Here is an 18615-nt window from a genome sequence, read left to right as displayed (position 1 = left end):
CACCTTGCTGTTACAAGTCTGCTGAGTGGACCTCCTGGATGATAAAGATGAACTTTTGAACCCTTAATCCATCTCCTCATGGCCCTTGCACCTTATTTGTCTATCTGCATTCCACTCTCTCTGAAACTTTAAGACAATATTCTATATTCTGCTATTGCTTTTCCTTTGGTACTACCTCAATGTACTTGTTTTTGGAATGATTTCTCTGCATGGCATGCAGACAAAAGCTCTCCACTGTATCTCTGTACACATGGCAACAATAAACCAATTAGAAGCCAGAAGGCCCAAACAGATCTGCGCAATTGTAATCTGAAGATCTGGGTTATTATTCCTCATAGTAATCACACTATAGTAGTGTTACAATTACTACAAATTTAGAAGCGAAAGTCTCTTGTCTCTCCACTACAGATCCAAAATTTAAATTATCCACAATTGTCATGCAAATCAGGTTTTGGTAAATGGTCAGGAATTCCATCCTATAAGAACAATGCTTATGTTGCCTCCTAAGTGAACTTTCAAAGTCAGTAGAGGTGGAGATGCTCTCAGAAAGATGTGAACTATTTATGGGCACATCATATTTTATATCCCACTTTGCTAGAAGGCAAGAGAAGTTACAGAAAGATTAGACAGGTAGATTCTGTTCCTGCCGGCATTCTGTTTTTTGAACCTGTATGCAATTATTATAAGTCACACGTGTGCTCCCATCTCAGGTGTTCAGATAAAAAAAGAGCAATGAATGAATGACAAACAGATCACAGTGTGTACTTGCTAATAACTATGCAGTGCCATTTATGAACAGGTGAAAAGACCTTAACTGGGTAGGTTGAGGGTTCACATTATTAAAAGCAGATGAATTGGCAAATTTAGCATCCCTACTTTGATAGAAGAATGTATAGCAGGGTGTTTTCTCCGAAGAGTATGTCTTTAAAAAGAATTGGATTGCTGATAATGCAATAGACGTAATCAACGACAGTTAGTTGGCCACATCCAGAAATAGGTCATAAAGCATCTATACAGGTCTTCTGTACACTTAACTGCTGTCACTATGTGGATCATCTTCAGATGCTTTTGATCAGCAGAGAATCAGAGGAGAACTGTGTTATACACTGCACCTGCACTACCAGCAAGAATAGACCTGGAACATGTATAGATAGCAAATCACAAATCGTGCTTTGACAATGGCAGAGGAAACTTGGAAAATTACATTACAAATCACCACAAGATTCCTACTATTCCGAGAAACAGGATGATGCAAGTTCAGGATAACAGATACGAAAATTGGGATTAAATCCATATGCTGATAAATGTCTTTAACTTGGCTTTTCTTGCCTACATTAGTTACACATTTCAGTCTGTTAATAATGACTTTTGACTGGATCAGGAATTGAAGATCTGTGTTTCTTCACCACCCTGTCCATGTCAATCTATGTTAAATGGTTCTTATCTTCAAATTTCACAAACAATTTTACAACCTCAAAATTTATGTTCTCCAAATCTGGACCTAATGAATTAACCTCAGAAAATCGGATGCACAGTTCCAGATGGTCTGTAAAGCCTATTAATAGACACTGAAATATAAACCACTTAAATATTTTTCAATTCTTACTCTGTCTGGAAAAGCTCTTCAGAATAGCTTGTGTTAATGTTATTGGGAGATTAAATTCAATTCACATGATGTGAACTCCTAGGAATACCCAAGTTACTTAGGATGTTGATTTTGACCCTAATGGAATATTGATTAAAATTGTAGAACATAGAATAGTACAGCACAGTACAGGCCCTTTGGCCCACAATGTTGTGCCGACCCTTAAACCCTGCCTCCCATATAACCCCCCACCTTAAATTCCTCCATATACCTGTTCTGTAACCTCTTAAATTTCACTAGTGTATCTGCCTCCACCACTGACTCAGGCAGTGCATTCCACGCACCAACCACTCTCTGAGTGAAAAACCTTCCTCTAATATCCCCCTTGAACTTTCCACCCCTTACCTTAAAGCCATGTCCTCTTGTATTGAGCAGTGGTGCCCTGGGGAAGAGGCACTGGCTGTCCACTCTATCTATTCCTCTTAATATCTTGTATACATCTTGTATCTTGTGTTTCCCCTTAATTTTTTTTAACCTATTTACATCTTGAAGTCTGTATAGATTCCAATAATTGAGCACAGTATGTCCTGAGGTAAACACCAACTCCTCACTCCACTGAAGGAGGGATTTTGGATATGTTGAATGTATGTTTTTTGGATGTCACACAAGAAGTCTCACTTTTTCAACATAGTGACAGCCAGAAGGCAAGTAACAGCTCACTGACAGAACAAGTTACCAAAGGAAATAGTAATTGAAAAGGCTGCCAGAGGAAGTAGTAGAGATGGACACAAATACAACACTTGGTCAGGTGCTGTAACAGGAGAGGAGTAGAGGATATGGGACTAATGCAAGAAAATGGAATTAGCACGGATAGACATCACGTTCAGCATGGAAGAGATGGGCAGGGGAACCCATTACTGTGCCCATCTCTCAAAAAACTTATGAAATGACTTTTGACATTACAACAGAAACCATGCAAAATCTGCTGTGAAAGTGGTTTTCTTATCATTCATCTATTTGTAACCCTCACACTGGACTTATATGCAAACGGCTCAATAGTTGACTCGGTTAACAGCCACATGACTCAACAGTAAGAAGGCTACTTTTCATAAATAATACATGTCAAGGGTTGGTATGATTTGGGATCCAACCAAATAGGAAAGTTGGGATGTTCCGATTAACAGAAGCTCAATTTGAGCGAATACTGTGCAAATATAGCCCATACAGAATTACCATTCGTCAATTATACACTGATAAAATAAAAAAAGCTTGGGAGGATGACCTAAATTGTCAGATTTCTAATGATAGATGGAATAAAATTCTTAAACGGGTTAATAAATTATCTTTCTGTGCTCACACAAAATGCTGGTAGAACACAGCAGGCTAGGCAGCATCTATAGAGAGAAACACTGTCGACGTTTTGGGCCAAGACCCTTTGTCCTGTCGACAGTGTTTCTCCCTATAGATGCTGCCTAGCCTGCTGTGTTCTACCAGCATTTTGTGTGCGTTGTTTGAATTTCCAGCATTTGCAGATTTCCTCGTGTTTGATCTTTCTGTGCTTGTCATTCTCTTCTACAATTTAAAGTGGTTCATAGAGCTTACATTTCTAAACAGAAGCTGTCCAGTTTTTATCCAAATGTTTCTCCACTTTGTAATAAATGCAACTCTGCTGATGTCTCTTTAATTCATATGTTCTGGTTTTGCCCTAAAATTGAAAAGTTTTGGCAGGAAGTATTCCATACCTTCTCACAACTTTTTAGGGTCCAATTTGACCCAAATCCTCTTACTGCTTTGTTTGGTATTATTGCAAATGAAGATATAACTTTAAATACTCCTAACATACAGGTTTTAGTTTTTACCTCTCTTTTAGCAAGAAGAGCAATCTTGCTTAAATGGAAGGAGTCTACCCCTCCTACACATCTTCAATGGCTACATGATATTATGCCTTATTTAAATTTAGAAAAGATCCGCTGCTCAGTCTTAAATTCGAAACAATCTTTTTATGATATTTGGGTCCTTTTCCTAAATTACTTTTCCAATGTATAAAGTTTAACAGTGCACAGACTTTTATGTATATTTTTATCTTCTCTTCTTAAGTGAATATGGTTTTTATTCTAATTATCCATTATCATCCATCAGCTTTTTTCTTTGGTAGTTGGTAGGGGGTTGACTTTTTTTTAAATATAAAAAATTTCTTTTATGATGTATGACCTATCTTTAAATTTTTGATTACAGAGTGGTATACCTTTATGTGTTATGCTATAACATTTTGATCAATTTTATTACAATATATGAATGTACACAAGTTATGTTGAGATGTATCTATGTGTTGCACTCTGTAAATCTTGTTTTTTCTTCTGAATAATAGTGTAAAAAGAAAAAAAAGAAAAAATTTTAAAAAATTATACACTGACAAAATTATAACAAATTATTTACTAATTTCAACTTTTTCAAACAGTTATTAAAAGAAAGAAAAGAAAGAGTCCATTACAACTAAATCAGTCTAAATGAGCAGATTACCATTCCAAAAGCTGAGTTTTACCATTACTCATGGTGCTGTATTCTCATCACCAATCACCGGTAGAGTTTCCCATCTTGGACTCTTATCTTGAGAAGCACTCCTTGAAATCGCACCTGCCCATTGGATCAAATCCTACGGGCATCTCTCCCAAACTTCTCTTGATCGCATCTCCCACCAAAAAGACCAAGAACCCTACCAGTGTCTGTCACAAATCTCTGTCCGCCCAGCTCTCCCTAGAACCTTCTCCCGATCCCATCATCCTGAATGGCTGACTCACATTCCTTAGTTGAACAGCAGAGCTACTCATCTCAACCAAAACCAAAACATTCTACAAGGAGGACACACTGCTCTTACAGAAAACTACTAAAATGGTGCTAAACATTCATTAATACAATTTAAGGTTGTACATAGGGCCCATATGTCCAAGGATAAATCAGCTCATTTTTATTCTTATATAAATCCTATTTGTGATAGATGTCAATTTGAAACCGCGTCTTTAACTCATGTGTTTTGGTCATGTCCGCTTTTGAAAAAATATTGGAAAGATATTTTTGATATTATCTCTGCGGTATTGAACATCGATTTACAACCCCATCCTATTACCGCAATTTTTGGTTTACCAATGATGTACTCACTTCATTTATCTTCTTCCGCCTGTCGAATGATTGCATTTCTCACTTTGATGGCTAGAAGATCTATTTTGTTGAATTGGAAGGAAATTAATCCTCCCACTGTATTTCATTGGTTTTCTCAAACTATGTTATGTTTAAATTTAGAAAAAATTAGAAGTGGTGTATTCGATACTTCTATTAAATTTGAAAAGATATGGAGACCATTTATTCAATATTTTCATATGATGTAATATGACCCTGTTCCAAGCTTATTTGACTTTCCAGCTTTAATCTTATTTATGTTGAGAGGATCGGAGTTGACAACACTGATGATTATGTATTCTTGTGAGATATTATAAACAGCCCTTTTTTTTTCTTTTTCTAGTTTTTCTTTCTTTTTTTTCTTTTTTTGCTTCTTTTTTCTTCTTTATTAGCTATTAGATTAGTAGTTTAGTTAATTTTGCAAACATTTTTTTTCCTTTTTCTGTTTTTTTTATATCATATATTATGAAATACCTAGATTTATCTTGTTCATACATATACTGTATGGTTCATGTTTTGGGAAAACTCATTTATATTGTAATCATTGCTTATGTATTCTTTCATGTGTAATGGGAATTTGTATGTTTGTAATCCCTTTATTAATATATCAATTGTATTTTGTTCATATTATTAATATTAATAAAAAGATTGAAAAAGAAAGAAAACTATTAAAATGAAATACCTCACAGCATAGCAGTAAAACTTTTAACCAGGGCATTAAACATTGTATGTTTAAGAACACACTCTTTATTTTATAAATTTTTATTCTCACTGGAAGCAATATCAGCTTTCCAGAAAATGGGAAAATGCACACGTTATTTGTATATGCACTTCAATTGATGGAATGGGGCCTAAAATCATGACCTACTGACTCAGAAGTGAGAATATACACTTGAGCCAAGGTTTCATAAATATCTTAAATTTCTCCCTCAATATCAACAGTAATTTAGTGCCCAGATGTTTAAAATATTTCCAAGAACACTTAAATTTGTACAGATGCAGTTCTTCCTATTACCCTAATGCTAGAATCAAAATGCTACTAGGAAATGGTCTCCAGGTGGCCAAGTCTAATCACATTGTTAAATTCACAGGGTAGCACAGTATAATGCTTTTCTATGTGGCCAAATATTCATGAAGATAGTCTTCTGTCCAAGACACAATTCAGATGGAATTGCTCCAAGTAATTACTCCAAGACTTTAGATAATTGGAATGTTTTTAATAGAACCCTGACATTAGTAGTCAGGAAACTGTTAATACCTATTATTAACTATATGATTAAAGGAAGCATGAAAAATTATATTGATTTATTCATGTTAACATAACTTTATGAAATGTACATTTGATATCACAATTGGACACATATGGGTCTTACTGGCATGGTAAGTGGGCGGGGGGGGATTTGAGTAAATGTAACATGGTTGAATTTTCCAGAAATAGTATATAATGTGTCATATAGTCAATTATTAGACAATAGTTTGAGTTAATTTTCTTGCATGGGCTACAAATTTATAAACAGACAAAAGTAGGAATCAGGTAGAAACAAAGCGTTTTCAGAAAGGTGGAGTCCAACATATCCAAGTGTGGTAGCAATACAATGTCTATCAGTGAAATATTAAGTTATTAGTCAATAAGGTGGCATGGAGTATAATGGGGGAGGTGTGAAATTAGCCATGTTAAGAGCAAGAAGGGGTCAACAGAAAATTGTTACATGGAAGATTATTGGTATTCAAAGGGATAGTTATATGTGCTGACAATACAAAAAGTTCAAAGTAAATTATCAAATGAGATGTATGTCACTATATACTACCTTGAGATACATTTTCTTACAGGCATTCACAGTAAAACAAAGAAATACAATAGAATCAATGAAAAACTACACAGAAAAATAACCAATGTGCAAAAGACAAACAGTGTAAATACAAAAAAAGGACATATAAAAATAAATGAATGATACCGAGAACAAGAATGGGAAAATAATTTGTAATAATTAGGTATACGGATAGCAGATGCAGTGTACTATATATATCAAATGAGCATAATGAAGTATAAATGTTTTAATGTTTAGTCTTGCATTAGAGATATAAGCCAACATTAAAAAGATCTCTGAGATACAGAAAACAACTTGGAATGTGGCGATGAACGTGTAACTTTGATAATAAATTACTTTGAACTTTGATCCTGTTGGGGAGAAAAGCACAATTCTTCGCACTTATAAGAAACTTATTAACCCCTTTGTTTAGCAAGTTTGAATGCACTATGTTTAAGAGAATAATTAGTTATAATATTAGTATTAAAATCAGAATACTGCACAAAATGCAGAATGTTGAGTTTTGGGAAGACAGTTCACTAATTGGAATAACAAAAGTTTTATTTTCAAAACAGTAACTATAAAACTATTACGTTGAAGGTGAACCATCAACCATTCTTAATCATGATACAGCACTAATTTAGGGCACATTTCACAGTCTTTTCCTACCTTTGATGATATGTAACAGTAAACCTTTTTGGGTTTCTTCACTTTTTCAGTTGTCTGATTTTCCTGATCCCCATCTTTATCATCATCTTCCTCATCCACGGTGGTCGACTGGTGTCGGCTCACAGAGGCATGTGCAACTGGAGATAATTGCCACTGTGAATGAGCATAATTTGTTGTGCTATACAAGTACGCCTCAAAATAAACACTGCTACCTGGAGTTGATACATTCCTTTCTACAACATTCTTCTCATTTTCTGTTAATAAAAAGTGTTAAGTAATCAATAGAAGTAACTTTCTTCACACAGAAACATTGTTACTCAGATAAAGCAATACACATCACAATTCAGTAAACCAAATCAAAATAAAAAATGCTGGAACAGTAGGTTAAACAGCATTTAGAAAGAGAAACAAAGTTAACATTTCAGGTTGAAGAGCCTCTATCAAAATTAAGAATGAGAAAAAAGCAATTTAGTTTTAAATTAAAGTTGGTGGGAAGAATGTATAGTAGAAGGCATTGGAGGAAAATTGTGTGGTCAACCATGGCAACTTTTAAACAAATATAGACTGATGATGAAAGATGATTTACCACAGTCACTTGTGACTTTGATAAGTGGTCCAGTCAGCAATATGGCAGGAATGAAAATGTGATTCGAAGGTTTCAAACACCGATATAGGAATGGTGAACACAGTTCTGATGAAGGGTCTTAACCAGAAATGTCAACTGCTTAGTCTTTTCCATTGATACTGCCTGACCTGCAGAGCTCCTCCAGCATTTGAGTTCCTTGGTGATCACAAGGTTGGAAAGCAGTTTAATCTTGAAGATAGATCATTGGAAATGAGCAATAGTTTGCTAAGAACTCTAAAATGGAAACTACTTCATAGGTAATAACATGGGCCTCATGCCCTACTTACCACTAAGGATGATGATGTCAAACTCGCCATTACCAATCAATTGATCCCAGTACATAACAGATACCCGAAAGCAACCTCTTCTCCACAAGGTCAGGTTAAGAAAAACCAGGCACGTAGTCTTATTTGAAGAAATGGTTTTGTTAAATAAAATATCAGAATCTTCATTTTCATGAGCACCAAGCTGAAATACAAAAGAGACATTAATCAGGTTCTGATGCACTATTCATTGGATGTTTGCACAATCTTAGTTAAACCATTTTAAAATGTGTTCCACTACTGCCTATGTGCAAAGCATGCAGAATAAGGTATTCAATGCTAGTTTACATCCACATTATTCCATTTAACAAAACGACTGATTTTAACTATTTTGCAATAGGGCAATGTGGAGAGGAGGCAGTAATTTCCTATAGTGGCTAGAGGAAAATATGGAACAAAGCTACTTCTGATGGAGGCTATTTACCTCCTAATGTTCATTGGCGAAATCTTGAGTTCACATCTAATCTTCTCTCCATTATCAAAAAGAGTATACAAGTGGGATGTAACTGGGTAAGGAAATTAAATACATCCTCCAAAAGTAGAAGATCACGCATGAACAAAAGTACTTGCATTTCTTTACATTTCTGGTTAATAGTACGACTTTGTCCTTTACAACCTTGTCATCCACCCTCCCATGCACCACCCTCATCTACATTTCTCCATAAGCCTTTTTTTACTGGCATTGTTTTCAGGAACATGACAGGTTTTCCTAAATTATCCATAAGAAAGAATGTAAGAACAGCCTCCCTGAGGGCCACTTCTGTGCTAGGAGCGTCGAGCTGCAGCTCCTTCGAGACCAAGTTAGGAAACTGGAGCTGCAGCTTGAAGACCTTCAGCTTATTAGGGAAAGTGAGGAGGTGATCAATAGGAGCTACAGGCAGGTAGTCATACCGGGGCCACAGGTGACAGATAAAGTGGGTGAATGTCAGGAGAGGGAAGTGAGAGGGTCAGGTAGTGGAGAGCACCCCTGTGGCTGTCACCTTTAACAATATGTACTCCATTTTGAGTGCTCTTGGGGTTGGGGTGGGGGGAAACCTATCTGGGGAAAGCAACAGTGGCCATGTGTCCTACACTGAGTCTGGCCCTGTGGCTCAAAAGAATAGGAAATGGAAGAAGATGGCAGCAGTAATAGGGGATTTTATAGTTAGGGGGTCAGACAGGCGATTGTGTGGGTGCGACAAAAAAAAACATGGATGGTAGTTTGCTTCCCTCTTGCCAGGGTTTGTGATGTTTCTGAACGCATCCACAATAGCCTGAAATGGGACAGTGAGCAGCCAGAGGTTGTGGTACATATTGGTACCGACGACTTAGGTAGAAAAAGGGAGGAGGCCCTGAAAGCAGAATACAGGGAGTTAGGAAGGAAGCTGAGAAGCAGGACTTCAAGGGTAGTAATCTTGGGAGTGCTGCCTGTGGCAAGTAACAGTGAGTAAAGGAATAGAATGAGTGACGGATAAATGTGTGACTGAAGGATTGGAACAGGGGGCAGAGATTCAGATTTCTGGATTGTTGGCAGCTCTACTGGGGCAGGTGTGACCTGTACAAAAATGAGGTGTTGCACTTGAATCCAAGGGGGACCAATAGCCTGGCGAGGAGGTTTGCTAATGCTTTTGGGAAGGGTTTAAGCTAGATTTGCGTAGGAAGGTGGGAACTGACGTGAAGAAGCAGAGGCTGGGGAGGTTAGAGCACAAGTAGAGACAGCTTGTAGGGAGTTTGTGAGGAAGGATAGGCAGATGTTAGAGCAAAGATGCACTCAGCCTGATGGTTTGAGATGTGTCTATTTTAATGCAAAGAGAATCATAAACAAAGCAGATAAACTTAAGAGTGTGGATCAATACGTAGTACTATGATGTTGTGGCCATTACAGAGACTTGGATATCTCAGGAACAGGAATGGCTGCTGAGCATGCCATGCTTTAGATGCTTCAAAAAAAAAAAGGACAGGGAGAGAGGCACAAGTGGGGGGGGGGGGGGTTTGGCATTGCGAATCAGGGGTAATGTCAAGGCTGCAGAAAAGGAGGAAGGCATGGAGAGATTGTACACTGAGTCAGTGTGGGTGGAAGTCAGAAACATGAAGGGGGCAATAAGTTGATTGGGTTTTTTTATATAGACCCCCCCCAATAGTAACAGAAGCAGATAGGGAGGCAGATTCTGGAATGGTGCATTAACAATAGGGTTGCTGTGATGGAAGATTTTAAACTTTCCTAATATTGACTGGCATCTCCTTAGAGCAAGAGGTTTGAATGGGGTGGAGTTTGTTAGGTGTGTTCAGGAAGGTTTCCTGACGCAGTATTAGGTAAGCCAATGAGAGGAGAGGCTGTACTCGATCTGGTATTGGGAAATGAACCTGGTCAGGTGTCAGATCTCTTGGTGGGAGAGCATTTTGGAGGTGGTGATCATAATTCTCATCTCCTTTACCATAGTGCTGGGACAGGAGCAGACAATTTAGGAAAACATTTAATTGGGGTAGGGGAAATATGATGCTATTAGAGAGGAACTTGGGAGCAGACCTTCTCAAGGAAATGAATGGCAGAAATGTGGCAAATGTTCAGGGAATGTTTGCATGGTGTTCTGTATAGGTATGCTCCATTGAGGGTGGTAGGGTAAAGGAATCATGGTGCAGAAAGGATGTGTTAAATCTAGTTAAGAAGAAAGGTTCTAGAAAATGGGTATGATCGAATTCTAGAAAATTACAAGCTTGCCAGGAAGGAGCTTATGAATGAAATTAGGAGAGCCAGAAGGGGACATGGAAAGGCCTTTGGGAGCAGGATTAAGGAAAACCCCAAGCATTCTACAATTGAAATGCTTGACTGTAGAGACATTAAGAAAGAGGATGTGCTGGAGCATTTGAAAAGCATTAAGTTAGGTAAGTCGCCGGGACCAGACGAGATATACACCAGGTTACTGTGGGGAGCAAGGGAGGAGATTGCTGAGCCTCTGGTAATGATCTTTGCATCATTAATAGGTTTGGGAGAAGTATCAGAGGATTGGACTGTTCCAAATGTTGTTGCCTTGTTCAAGAAAGGGAATAGAGATAATCGAGGAAATCATAGACCAGTGAGTCTTACTTCAGTGGTGGACAAGTTGGAGAAGATCCTGAAAGGCAGGATTTATGAGCATTTGGAGAGACATAATCTGATTAGACATAGTCAGCATGGCTTTGCCAATAGCAGGTTGTGCCTTACGAGCCTAAATGAATTCTTTGAGGATGTAACAATACACTGATGAAGATAGAGCAGTGGATGCAGTGTATATGGATTTCAGTCAGGCATTTAATAAGGATGCTCATTCAGAAAGTAAGGAGGCAGGGGATCCAAGGAGACCTTGCTTTGTGGATCCAGAATTGGCTTGCCCACAGAAGGCAAAGGGTGGTTGTAGCCAGTTCGTATTCTACATGGAGGTCAGTAACCAGTGGTGTTCCACAGGGAATTGTACTGGGACCCCTCCTCTTTGTGCTTTTTATATATGATCTGGATGAAGATGTAGAAGTGTGGTTAGTAAGTTTCCTGATGACACAAAGGCTGGGGGTGTTGAAGATAGTCTGGAGGATTGTCAGAAGTTACAGCAGGACATTGATAGGATGCAGAACTGGGCTGAGAAGTGGCAGATGGAGTTCAACCTTGGTAAGTGTGAAGTGGTTCATTCTGGTAGGTCAAATTTGAAGACAGAATATAGTATTAATGTCAAGACTCTTGGCAGTGTGGAGGATCAGAGAGATTTCAGGGTCCTTGCCTATAGGACACACAAAGGTTGACAGTGTTGTTAAGAAGGTGTATGGTGTGCTGGCATTCATCAATTGTAGGACTGAGTTCAAGAGCAACGACGGCTATACACGACCTTGGTTAGACTCCACAGAGTATTGTGTTCAGTTCTGGTCACCTCACTACAGGAGGGATGTGGATACTATAAAAAGGGTGCAGAGGAGATTTACAAGGATGTTGCCTGGATTGGAGAGTGTGCCTTATGAGAATAGGTTGAGTGAACTTGGCCTTTTCTCCTTGGAGTGATGGAGGATGAGAGGTGACCTGATAAGACGATGAGAGGCATTGATCATGTGGATAGTCAGAGGCTTTTTCCCAGGGCTGAAATAGCTAGCACGAGGGGGAACAGTTTTAAGGTGCTCAGAAGTAGGTAAAGAGGGGTTGTCAGGGGTAAGTTTTTCCACACAGAGTGATGGGTGCATGGAATGCACCGCCAGCAACAATGGTGGAGGCGGATACATAAGGTTTTTTAAGAGACTCTTAGATCTTAGGAGTTTTTTTTACTACTCAGGTTAAAGAGAGGCGAGACTGCGCAGGCGCATGATGTCAGGCAGAAGAGTGCGAAAGGTGCTTAACGAGCTCAACGGGCTTAGGTGGTAACCAGACGAGGCGAAGTAGGAAATGTGTGTGTGAGGCCAGTTTTCTGTGCTCAGTGTCAGATGTGGGGGTCCTGGAGACTCCCAGCCTCCTGGACGGCCATATCTGCACCAGGTGTGTCGAGCTGCAGCTCCTGAGGGGCCGAGTTAGGGAACTAGAGATGCAGCTCGATGACCTTCGCCTGGTCAGGGAGAGCGAGGAGGTGATAGAAAGGAGTTATAGGCAGGTGGTCACACCAGGGCCATGGGAGACAGACAAGTGGGTCACAGTCAGGAGAGGGAAGAAGAAGGTAGTAGTGACAGAGGACTCTATAGTTAGGGGGTCAGACAGGAGATTCTGTGGACACAGGAAATAAACTCGGATGGTAGTTTGCCCCCAGGTGCCAGGGTCCGGGATGTTTCAGATCATGTCCAAGATATCCTGCGGTGGGAGGGAGAACAGCCAGAGGTCGTGGTACATACTGGTACCAATGACATAGGTAAGAAAAGGGAACAGGTCCTGAAAAAACACTACAGGGAGTTAGGAAGGAAGTTGAGAAGCAGGACCGCAAAGGTAGTAATCTTGGGATTACTGCCCGTGCCACGCGACAGTGAGAATAGGAAGAGGATGAGGTGGATAAATGCGTGGCTGAGGGATTGGAGCAGAGGGCAGGGATTCAGATTTCTGGATCATTGGGACCTCTTTTGGGGCAGGTGTGACCTGTACAAAAAGGACGGGTGACACTTGAATCCCAGGGGGATCAATATCCTGGTGGGGAGGTTTGCTAAGGCTACTGGGGAGAGTTTAAACTAGAATTGTTGGGGGGTGGGAACCGATATGAAGAGACGGGTTAGCTCACAAATAGAGAAAGCTTGTGGATAGTGCGAGAGGGAGGATAGACAGGTGATAGAGAAGGGACGTGCTCAGACCGAAGGCTTGAGATGTGTCTATTTTAATGCAAGGAGTCTTGTGAACAAAGCGGATGAGCTTAGAGCATGGATCAGTACTTGGAGATATGATATGGTGGCCATTACAGAGACTTGGATGGCTCAGGGACAGGATTGGTTATGTTACGAAGGTGGAGCAACTCTGAGGGGCCGAAGGGTACAAAGCCGCCCCGTCCTTTTTGAGAATCGCAAGATCGCTATTATTTCGGGTCTGAGACCCAGGAAAATGAGAGAGATACACATCATGAGAGAGAGAGAGACAGAATACACAAGGTTTGGAATGTCTCCTGACATAAGCGGAACGGAACCACTGACTACTGCTATTGTCTCTTGGAGAAGGAATTGTGTATTGAGTACTGTACTATTCATTGAAACCCCTCAGGGGACAACCAGAGTGGTCTGGTTGAGGGATTGCATCATCCCAACCTGACTGACATCTGAGACCCCGTGAGTGAGGATAAAAGAGGGGTCTGGGGAACACCCCTTTAGACGCACCAAGAGAAACGCTAGAAATCCCGTGACAGCGTTTTATAGTGAAAGCCGGTGGGGGCTCATGTGCGTCCTCCCTTGCCTGGGTGGCAGGCTCACCACGGAATAACGGTTTAGCTAAAGGAGAGGTCACAATTGAACGGCCACAACAACGAGACACCTGACGGATCAAAATCATAAAGGAAGGTTGGCAAAAAACCCGTAGCGGTAAATGTTCCCATTCTCTTTCTCTCTCTCTCTTCAACAATTGCAACACCGTGACAACCAAAAAGACTGCAGCTTGTGGAACTGCAGTGAATTTTATATTTCCATCGGACAATACATTATCCCCTAGACAACGATAGAGCTTATTTCTTATTGATTATTATTATACCCGCACTTTTAGGTTTAGTATTGATGAAGTATATTATCTGCATATTTGCATTGATATTATTTTTGTGTATTTTTACTAATAAATACTGTTAAAAATAGTATCATCAGACTTCCACGGACGTCTCTATCTTTGCTGGTAAGTCACCCAGTTACGGGGTTCGTAACAGTTACTTCAAGTGCTGGGTTTTAGATGTTTTAGATGTTTCAGAAAGGACAGGGTGGGAGGCAAAAGAGGTGGGGGTGTGGCACTGTTGATCAGAGATAGTGTCACGGTTGCAGAAAAGGTGGACGCCATGGAGGGATTGTCTACAGAGTCTCTGGGGGAGGAGGTTAGGAACCGGAAGGGGTCAATAACTTTACTGGGTATTTTTTTAATAGGCCGCCTAATAGTAACAGGGATAGCGAGGAGCAGATAGGGAAATAGATCCTGGAAAGGTGTAATAATAACAGTTGTCGTGATGGGATATTTTAATTTCCCAAATATAGACTGGCATCTCCCTAGACCGAGGGGTTTAGATGGGGTGGAGTTTGTTAGGTGTGTTCAGGAAGGTTTCTTGACACAATGTGTTGATAAGCCTACAAGAGGAGATACTGTAATTGATTTGATATTGGGAAATGAACCTGGTCAGGTGTCAGATCTCTCAGTGGGAGAGCAGTTTGGGGATAATGATCACAATTCTATCTCCTTTACAATAGCACAGGAGAGAGATAGGAACAGACAAGTTAGAAAAGCTTGGAGTAAGGGGAATTATGAGGCTATCAGGCAGGATATTGGCGTCTTAAATTGGAAACAGATGTTCTCAGGGAAAAGTACGGAAGAAATGTGGCAAATATTCAGGGGATATTTGTGTAGAGCTCTGTATGGGTACATTCCAATGAGACAGGGAAGTTATGGTAGGGTACAGGAACCGTGGTGTACAAAGGCTGTAATAAATCAAGAAATAAGTAAATAAGTCAAGAAGAAAAGAAAAGCTTACAGAAGGTTCAGAGAGCTAGGTAATGTTAGAGATCTAGAAGATTATAAGGCTACTAGGAAGGAGCTTAAGAAGGAAATTAGGAGAGCCAGAAGAGGCCATGAGAAGGTCTTGGTGGGCAGAATTAAGGAAAACCTCAAGGCATTCTACAAGTATGTGAAGAGCAAGAAGATAACACGTGAAAGAATAGGACATATCAAGTGTGACAGTGGGAAAGTGTGTATGGATTCGGAAGAAATAGCAGAGGTACTTAATGAATACTTTACTTCAGTATTCACTATAGAAAAGGAGATCGTAGTGATGACTTGCAGCAGACTGATAAGCTTAAGCATGTAGATATTAAGAAAGAGGAAGTACTGGAGCTTTTGGAAAGCATCAAGTTGGATAAGTCGCCGGGACTGGATGAAGTGTACCCCAGGCTACTGTGGGAGGTGAGGGAGGAGATTGCTGAGCCTCTGGCAATGATCTTTGCATCATCAATGGGGACTGGAGAGGTTCTAGGATTGGAGGGTTGCGGATGTTGTTCCTTTATTCAAGAAAGGGAGTAGAGATAGCCCACGAAATTATAGACCAGTGAGTCTTACCTCAGTGGTTGGTAAAGTTGATGGAGAAGATCCTGAGAGGCAGGATTTATGAACATTTGGAGAGGTATAATATGATTAGGAGTAATCAGCATAGCTTTGTAAAGGGCAGGTCGTGCCTTATGAGCTTGATTGAATTTTTTGAGGACATAACTGAACACTTTGATGAAGGAAGAGCAGTGGATGTAGTGTATATGGATTTCAGCAATGCATTTAATAATACCCCATGCAAGGCTTACTGAGAAAGTAAGGAGGCATGAGATCCAAGGGGATGTTGCTTTGTGGATCCAGAACTGGCTTGCCCACAGAAGGCAAAGAGTGGTTGTAGGTGGGTCATATTCTGCATGGAGGTTGGTCACCAGTGGTGTGCCTCAGGTATCTGTTCTGAGACCCTCACTCTTCGTGATTTATATAAATGAACTGGATGAGGAAGAGGAGGGATGGTTAGTAAGTTTGCTGATGACAGAAAGGTTGAAGGTGTCGTGGCTAGTGTGGAGGGCTGTCGGAGGTTACAGCGGGACATTGATAGGATGCAAAACTGGGCTGAGAAGTGGCAGATGGAGTTCACCCCAGATAAGTGTGAGGTGGTTCATTTTGGTAGGTCAAATACAATGGCAGAATATAGTATTAATGGTAAGACTCTTGGCAGTGTGGAGGATCAGAAAGATCTTGGGGTCTGAGTCCACAGGACGCTCAAAGCAACTGCGCAGGTTGACTCTGTGGTTAAGAAGGCGTATGGTGTATTGGCCATCAATCGTGGAATTGAATTCAGGAGTCGAGAGGTAATGCTGCAGCTATATAGGAACCTGGTCAGACTCCACTTGGAGTACTGTGCTCAGTTCTGGTTGCCTCACTACAGGAAGGATGGGGAAATCATGGAAAGGGTGCAGAGGAGATTTACAAGGATGTTGCCTAGATTGAGGAGCATGCCTTTATGAGAATAGGTTGAGTGAACTCGGCCTTTTCTCCTTGGAGTGACGGAGGATGAGAGGTGACCTGATAGAGGAGGTGTACAAGATGATGACAGGTATTGATCGTGTGGATAGTCAGAGGCTTCTTCCCAGGGCTGAAACGGTTGCCACAAAAGGACACAGGTTTAAGGTGCTGGGGAGTAAGTATAGAGGAGATGTGAAGGGTAAGTTTATTTACTCAGAGAGGGGTGAGTGCGTGAAATGGGCTGCCAGTAACAGTGGTGGAGATGGATACGATAGGGTCTTTTAAGAGGATTTTAGATAGGTACATGGAGCTTAGTAAAGTAGAGGGCTATAGATAAGCCTAGTAATTTCTAAGGTAGGGACATGTTCGGCGCAACTTTGTGGGCTGAATGGCCTGTATTGTGCTCTAGGTTTTCTATGTTTCTATCAGTACATGGAGCTTAGAAAAATGGAGGGCTATGCAGTAGGGTAATTCTAGGCAATTTCTAGAGTAGGTCACATGGTCGGCACAATATTGTGGGCCAAAGGGCCTGTAATGTGCTGTAGATTTCTATGTCCTATATAACCGGCAAACAATCGACCTTGTTTGCTATTTTCCAAGGGCTGGCTGGTCTCAAATACATCCAATGTTTAACAGTTAGTTATATCCTAACAACCTGGAGGTCTAACTTGCTATTTGGCATTGGTATAATTGTTACGTTGGATTAATAATTCCTATACAGATAAAACAATAATGAGGGTGTGTAGATTTAACATGATTGGGAGTTAAGAAAATATGTTTTCACGTAATGAGTGTTGAGACTCTGAAACCTGAAAAGGGTGGTGGTGGAGAGAACCCATACCTAAAAAGGTACAAAGGTGATCACTGAAAGCACCTATGATTGGGAAGTGGAATTAATCTGACATTCATTTTTGGCTTTCATGATTACCCTGAAATAAATGAACTGCTGTGTTCTTTCAATTTTTATGAATACAAGTATTCTCTCTCAATCAGCATTTTCCAATCAGAAATCACTGAAAGATACTGTTTGGTGTGCTACCTGTGTCGGTGACACTAATTGGCTCACCTTATCTGGAATTTTGACTCAATTGATGAAATTTAACAACCCTTCTGTACACGGCAGCCAAGGAATGTTACAGCAACTTGCATTATTTAAATAGTTAGCTTGAGGTGACTTGTGAATTGAAATCACTGGATTTGGTTTCTTTACAACAAAGTAATGGCCTATTCTAGACATTCCTTATATTCTAATCACTCACCTCTTTTATTTGCACTTTATAATTATCCTGGTCATCAATGGCCAGTGCATTGCTTGTTGGATTATCATACTCATCACGAGGGGCAATCTGCAATGTGTGTTCTTGTCCATTTGTTAGAACCAGAGTGGAGAAGTGGTAAAGGATTTTTGTTTTTGCTGGAAACACTATTCCTATAAATGAAGGATAAAGAAGATTTCAGGTGCAAAAGGTAGGAGGCTATTTTGACTACCAAGGGAATTAAAATTTCCCAGCAACAAACTGACTTCAAATACAGATCAGGCCAGGTACAAAATAAAGTGCATGCTATATTGTTGCAATCATACTGCATTAACTAAAATACTTTCCTATGGTACTGGAATAGTTATTCCACATTCACTGTCTACAATTCCTAGATTTTCAGTCTACAGCTAATTTCTAAGGATGAGTATTCCAGGTTTCTTAATTCATCCATCCAGATAGGCCCTCAAGTTCCTAATTTTACATCTAAACTTTTCTTAAATAATTCTGAGATTGCTGCTCGTCTTATCAGAGATCTATTTT

General features: G+C 40.0%; 1 protein-coding gene across 10 annotated transcripts in view; it reads right to left on the bottom strand.

Annotated features, from left to right (window-relative positions):
- The window catches only part of arel1 (apoptosis resistant E3 ubiquitin protein ligase 1), an 88707-nt gene that overhangs the window by 36396 nt on the left and 33696 nt on the right, over positions 1-18615 (bottom strand). For all 10 annotated transcript variants that reach the window (XM_073039247.1, XM_073039253.1, XM_073039244.1 and 7 more), the window contains 3 exons: positions 18076-18245; positions 8149-8329; positions 7237-7490 (listed from right to left, as the gene is read on the bottom strand). In XM_073039247.1, the coding sequence (XP_072895348.1) occupies positions 7237-7490; positions 8149-8329; positions 18076-18245 (605 nt within the window). The remainder of the gene's footprint in view (positions 1-7236; positions 7491-8148; positions 8330-18075; positions 18246-18615) is intronic.

The sequence above is a fragment of the Hemitrygon akajei genome, chromosome 3 (genome assembly GCF_048418815.1).
Source record: "Hemitrygon akajei chromosome 3, sHemAka1.3, whole genome shotgun sequence".
Lineage (NCBI taxonomy): Eukaryota > Metazoa > Chordata > Chondrichthyes > Myliobatiformes > Dasyatidae > Hemitrygon > Hemitrygon akajei.
Note: the sequence above shows the minus strand (reverse complement) of the source record. Positions and strands in the feature narration are given on the sequence as shown.